Source organism: Drosophila bipectinata, chromosome 2R, assembly GCF_030179905.1.
Source record: "Drosophila bipectinata strain 14024-0381.07 chromosome 2R, DbipHiC1v2, whole genome shotgun sequence".
NCBI lineage: Eukaryota > Metazoa > Arthropoda > Insecta > Diptera > Drosophilidae > Drosophila > Drosophila bipectinata.
Window position 1 is genome coordinate 18384533 of NC_091737.1, and position 5382 is coordinate 18389914.

The 5382-nt window shown below is 46.6% G+C and overlaps 1 protein-coding gene across 5 annotated transcripts; it reads left to right on the plus strand.

Moving 5' to 3' along the window:
- The first annotated feature begins 3025 nt into the window (after positions 1-3025).
- LOC108125031 (G-box-binding factor) lies at positions 3026-4740 on the plus strand. Of its 5 annotated transcripts, none has more exons than XR_011442446.1 (4): positions 3026-3269; positions 3321-4147; positions 4209-4290; positions 4353-4740. XR_011442446.1 is itself a non-coding variant. In XM_017241038.3 (4 exons), exons 1-4 carry the CDS (start codon positions 3213-3215, stop codon positions 4385-4387), a joined length of 975 nt encoding a protein of 324 aa, XP_017096527.2. In that variant the 5' UTR covers positions 3026-3212; the 3' UTR covers positions 4388-4740. The 5 variants fall into 5 exon arrangements, 3 of the variants coding, with proteins under 3 accessions (XP_017096527.2, XP_070134875.1, XP_017096528.2); XR_011442447.1 differs by having other exon boundaries at positions 4209-4287; XM_017241038.3 differs by having other exon boundaries at positions 4235-4290.
- The last annotated feature ends 642 nt before the right edge of the window (positions 4741-5382 follow it).

The following is a 5382-nucleotide window of genomic DNA, read 5'->3' on the forward strand; positions in this document are numbered from 1 at the left end:
GACAGGCCAAGAAGGCGGCTGCACTGTACAGTACACACACTACGAGTGTACCAGTATCGGCAGATACAGATACAAATTCCAAACCCAATCCCGTCTGGGCAGATTCCTGATGCTAAAGCTGATCCTGAGCTTGTGTTGTAACAAGTTAATTGAATTTGCACTCAGCCAAGCGTCATGCATTGGGGCATCATGAGCTTACGAGTGCACTGCGAAAAAAGGTGACTTAATCATTCATTTCCGTAAAAGGATCGGGATTCGGATTTCTCCCTGTGTAGGGGGGCCACTGGCGGAACTGCAGCTACCAATACAAGTTGCTTATTTTATGGCCAACTCTAATGGAGGACTCGATTCTGATGCCGTCTTCTACTTCACTTGGCACTTGGGCTTGGGCGGGCTGGCTGGCTGGCTGGATGCCTGGCTGGTTGCCTGTGTTCTCGATTTTTTCAATTTTGTGATTTGCAGAGATTCCAGTTTGACGTCCTTGGCTCATGGCTTGTGTATCCTTCGCTACCGCTACCGGGTACCGTCCTCGGCTAGTTTGTTGCCAGTGTTTTGCAGTCTGTGCTTATCCTGCAACATTGTCGAAGGTGAAGCCATGGCTTCCAAGTGCATTAAGACCATGTGAACCGGTGCCAAACAATATTGGCCCCCCTTGCCTCGTTGCCTCGCCCCATCATGGATCCTGGCAGACAAATGACTCATCCAAAGGATCCAGAAACTTAAGCTAAAGAAGCTGGAACAGCAAAAGCAGCGAGAGTGTGCTTTTAGCAGATTAGTTTTCATCATCTTAACATTCCTAATTAATGAGGCCTTTGTTGCTCCAGCACAGCTCCACTTTTAGGTGTTAAATCAAAGACTTTGGCTCGGCTTGCATATCTAATGAGTAGTCCTGGTAAAAACACCTCCGTTCGCCCCCAAGGAGCTCATTATCTTGAAACATTCTGGTGATTACCCGGGCCCATGTAGCGCTAAAAAGTAGTGCATTTTCATTCTCGTTTTCTGTTTCCAGCGCACCAGCCAGCGGCGCTCTAATTTCGCACTAGGATGGCAGCCAAAATCAAATCAAATTTGCGAAATGATATTTCACAATTATTATTGCCCATAATATTAATAATTCTGTGTTTTTTTTCGCTCATTAGCACACGCATCCGTGGCACTTAATTAGGCCTGGTCTGCAAACTAGACCAAATGGCCATCAACACTCCGTTTGATGAATGGCTCTGACCCGTCATCCACTTTTCATATTCGACTGCTAATGGTCATAATGATAAGGCCGTGTAATGAGGGTCGAAACCGAACAATGAATGCCAACTTTTAGTTAAAAGTCAACTGGAAAAACAAAACACTGCTAAATGCGAAAACGCAAAACGCAAAAGTTTGTAAAACTAATTTCCTCCCGGGCGGTAGTGACGAGCGGCGGCGTGGAGCGGAGTGACGCGAGGGGAAATGTCAAAATGTTTTTGACAAGTCCAATTTTGGAAATTTTCAAATTTCGCCGTAATTAACTTTCTGGCAAAGGCAATTAGCGACCGCATACAAACCCATTTAAACACTGTTGTAGTCAGATTACAAATATATACATATTTATGTATATTCCCCCTATATAGGGTATGCATAGAAATATGGAATTAGCAATGTACTCGTTCCATTAACAATCTACAATGCAAATGTATCGAAAGAGTCCCCCAATGCGGTTCAACCTAGTTGCCACTCTGCTCACGGAGTTTAACAATATCGTAAATAATGGAGTCGATTGCATTTTGCATAATAATTACAGTGTAAATATTTGCAAACAGGAGCGGTTCGCAAAGCTCACGGGGGGATGTTGGAAATTATATTTCTCCTCTATAATATCTCTATATTATTTTTAAATATTAAACACGGAACCATTACAATTAAACATAATTTCAAAGCCTCATCTATTGTGTGGTTAGCTCCTGTGAAGGGAAATAAAAATACTGGGAGGATGGGAGCTACCTCTGGATAGATGGATAAGTGGGCAACTGGGGAGCGGGCTTTCCGGCGAGTGAGTGAGTGATGAAGCGCGTCACGTCGACAACAGAAACAGGAGGACTAGCAGGAGCTGCTGGAAGAACATCAGGCGACTGACGGCCTGGAGGGGCTTGCCACTTGCCACTTGCCAGAAGGAGATGCCAATGAGTTGGCTGACATTACACTTGTCAACGGGTATAATTGCGTTGGCGTCTACTCCTGCGCTCCATCCTGATCCTGCTCCTGTCATCGATGACGAGTGTGACTACTCCATGACTATGTCTATGACTATGACTATGACTATGACTATGGAGAAGCACAATATACACAATAATTGCCGAGTGACAGCGACTTGGGGGCGCATCAATAACAAGTGGTTGACACCCAGCTCCTGCCATCTCCCGCCAACTGCCAGCTGGGATACTGAAACACCGCCGGGAGCGAAATCACACCCATTTGTCAGGAGAACGGCGACGGTGGCTTCGACTAATTGCAGTTCATGCGAAAAACATCGTTAATCAACTCATTGACAGTTTGTTATTTGTTAAACAAAGCTAATGACTTAATGGCATAAATGGTGTGGCAACTGCACCGCCATGGCCAAAGGATATCGGAAAGTCGGAAAAGCCGGGCCAGAGGGGATAGACGGGACATAGCTGCCGCAGAATAAATGACACGACAGCCCAGGACTATGCTATGGCCCTGTCTCCTGGCTCCGGTCTTCGTGTCCCGTATTTATGTAGATAAACAATAAGCTGACAAGTCGGGGGAAAATTAATTGTCCTGGACAAGCTGGCAGCCTTAATGTTGTGGGAGGGGCGTGGCTTTATAGCCGATCACGAAATGCCCAAGGGGATAAGCAACTAGTTTCAGGTCTTAAAATAATCCCTGGTATGGGGAACGACCAGGGCTTAAGTTTTAAAACGACTACTTGATGGAATATAGTTTCCAGATATACAATTCCTCAAACTTTTATCAAATTTTTCATGATCGTAGGAGGCTGTCGGCCTAGCTGGGAGACTGCCAGGCCCTAGAGCCCTCATTCGTAGTCAGTAAACCGTCTTGAACAGATCTATTGGTAAAAATAGAAAATTAAAAAAATAAAAAAAAATTGGAAATAAATTATCAAAATTCACAGTTAAAAATAGTAAACAAAATTCTCAGTTAAATAAATTTTCAAACACTTTCCGAGTCCAACGAATTTTCCCAGTTATTCGACAATGAATTTTTGCTCGGTACCTTACGAGGCCGACTACGGCATGTATGCCGATGGAAAGGTAAGTTTAGCTGCAGGATAGTGCTTAGTTTCGTTAATTTTCAACTGGCAGTTGAAGAACATGTCCCAGTTCCCGGCCATGGGCATGAACCCGGGCCAGGGTCATGCCGGGCAGCCGCTGAACCCGCCCTCGATGAACCTGCAGATGCCCGGAATGGCGCCGCCGCAACAAATGCCCTCCTACCCCATGCCCGGCATGCCGTTGGGCATGCCCATGTCCACCATGTCGTCCCAGCTGCCGATCGGGGCGGTGACGCCGTTGAGCAGCATGACGATGATGCCCATGAACCTGGGCAATCCGATGGGCTCCATCGATGCCCCGGGCATGAACGCCGTCATTCCGGACCTGCAGCCCATGTCCTCCATGGGGCAGGTGAATCAGATGGGCCAAATGGGTAACCAGGTGGCGCAAATGGGCAACCAGATGGGACAGATGGGGCAGCCGATGCAGCAGTACCACAACTCGGGCCACATGAGCCAGATGCATCAGGGCCGCCTGACTGGCGGGGCCAGTCCGATGAGCTCTGTCCAATCGTCGCCATCCCAGGCGGGCAACTGGAACCAGGGCGGCATGCCCGCTTCCAGTCCCCAGATGTCCAATGGCGGCATGTGGCAGTATGGCCACTACATGCAGCAGCCCCAACAGTCGCAGCAGTATGGCCACCAAGGGGCACACCACAACCACCATAACCAGCAGCAGCATCAACAACACCAGCAGTCCCAGCAGGTGCAGCACCAGGCTGCCCCACACCTGCAGCATCAGCACCACCACCAGCAGCAGCAGCATCAGCAGCAGCAGCAAAACCCCCGGATGAAGAGCTCCTACGAGATGGCCTCCAACAACATGAGCTTCCAGCGCGAGCTGAGGAACGGACTGAAGTAAGTACTGCCCGGGGTGCGGGAGATCCTCGAGCCTTCAGCCTAACCATGTCCTCATTAGCGATCCTTACACTTCCTAATCCACAGTTCGCCCTCCATGAACGACTCCAAGTATAGTAAGAGCAATCAATCATTTAACTGTGGTGAGCATTATAGATCTAAGCATTTGAAGTGAAATCTAATGAAGTACTTTCTCTGACCACAGGAAAATCGGTTAGCAAGGTCCCACATTGGCGTTGATGACCTCTGGACTTTCAAGCTTATCACCTTTGTTAATTTTACCCGAATTTTCCCCAAAATGCCATGATTTTTGGATGATGTCGACCAACACTTGCAAGCAAACCCCCTAAGACTCGCATTACTCACACACAACACACACAACACACACAACACACGCACACACGCACTGCATACTCCACACACGCACACACGCACTGCATACTCCACACACAGGTTTTAATCTTCCCCTTCGCAAGCATACACACAAACGTACACACACACACACACACACACACAACCAAGACAAGTTAATGGAAAATATTACTGTACTTTTTTTTTGTGTGAAATAAATGCTTTTGTTTTGGCTAAAAGAATCAACTCTGTCCACTTTAAGGTCTTGATTTATGGCCGTCAGACTTCAAAATTGGCAACATGTCTGCCAAAGGGAGGTGGCCAGAGGGGGGGCAGATGGTTAAAAGAAAATTGAGGCAAAGGAAAAGCTGGCCATAACGGATTGGCGATGAAAAATTTATGCTGACCGCATGATGAACGCATAAAAAATGCTGCCAACTTATAGCCAAAATGCAGTCCAAACAGCCACGCAGCCATACAACCATACAGCCACATGGCATAAACAATGGCTTTATCGGGCCAAAGGCATCAGTTGGGTGTATCCCCCTAGCCACCACATCTCTGCCCCGCTGGAGTCGTTAGATTCGGGCAGCGGTGCCAAGGTGTGAATATTTTATGTGGCACTATTTTGATACCATAAATCTTTTAGTAGTTGATTCAGCAAAGTTTTCGTGTAACCGCATTTCATTTTGTGGGTTTTGGCCTTAAACTGGTTGGGATTCAGTGCGTTTCTCTAAATTTTTGTAGTGTAACTTTTAGTGTCGAAATATTCTCTATGTTGACTGATTCAATGACTCAGTTGGCTTAGAAATAGAACGTTATTGAATCCTGATTAAGAATATGTATATACATATCCTATAATATATTTTATAATATTTAAATTA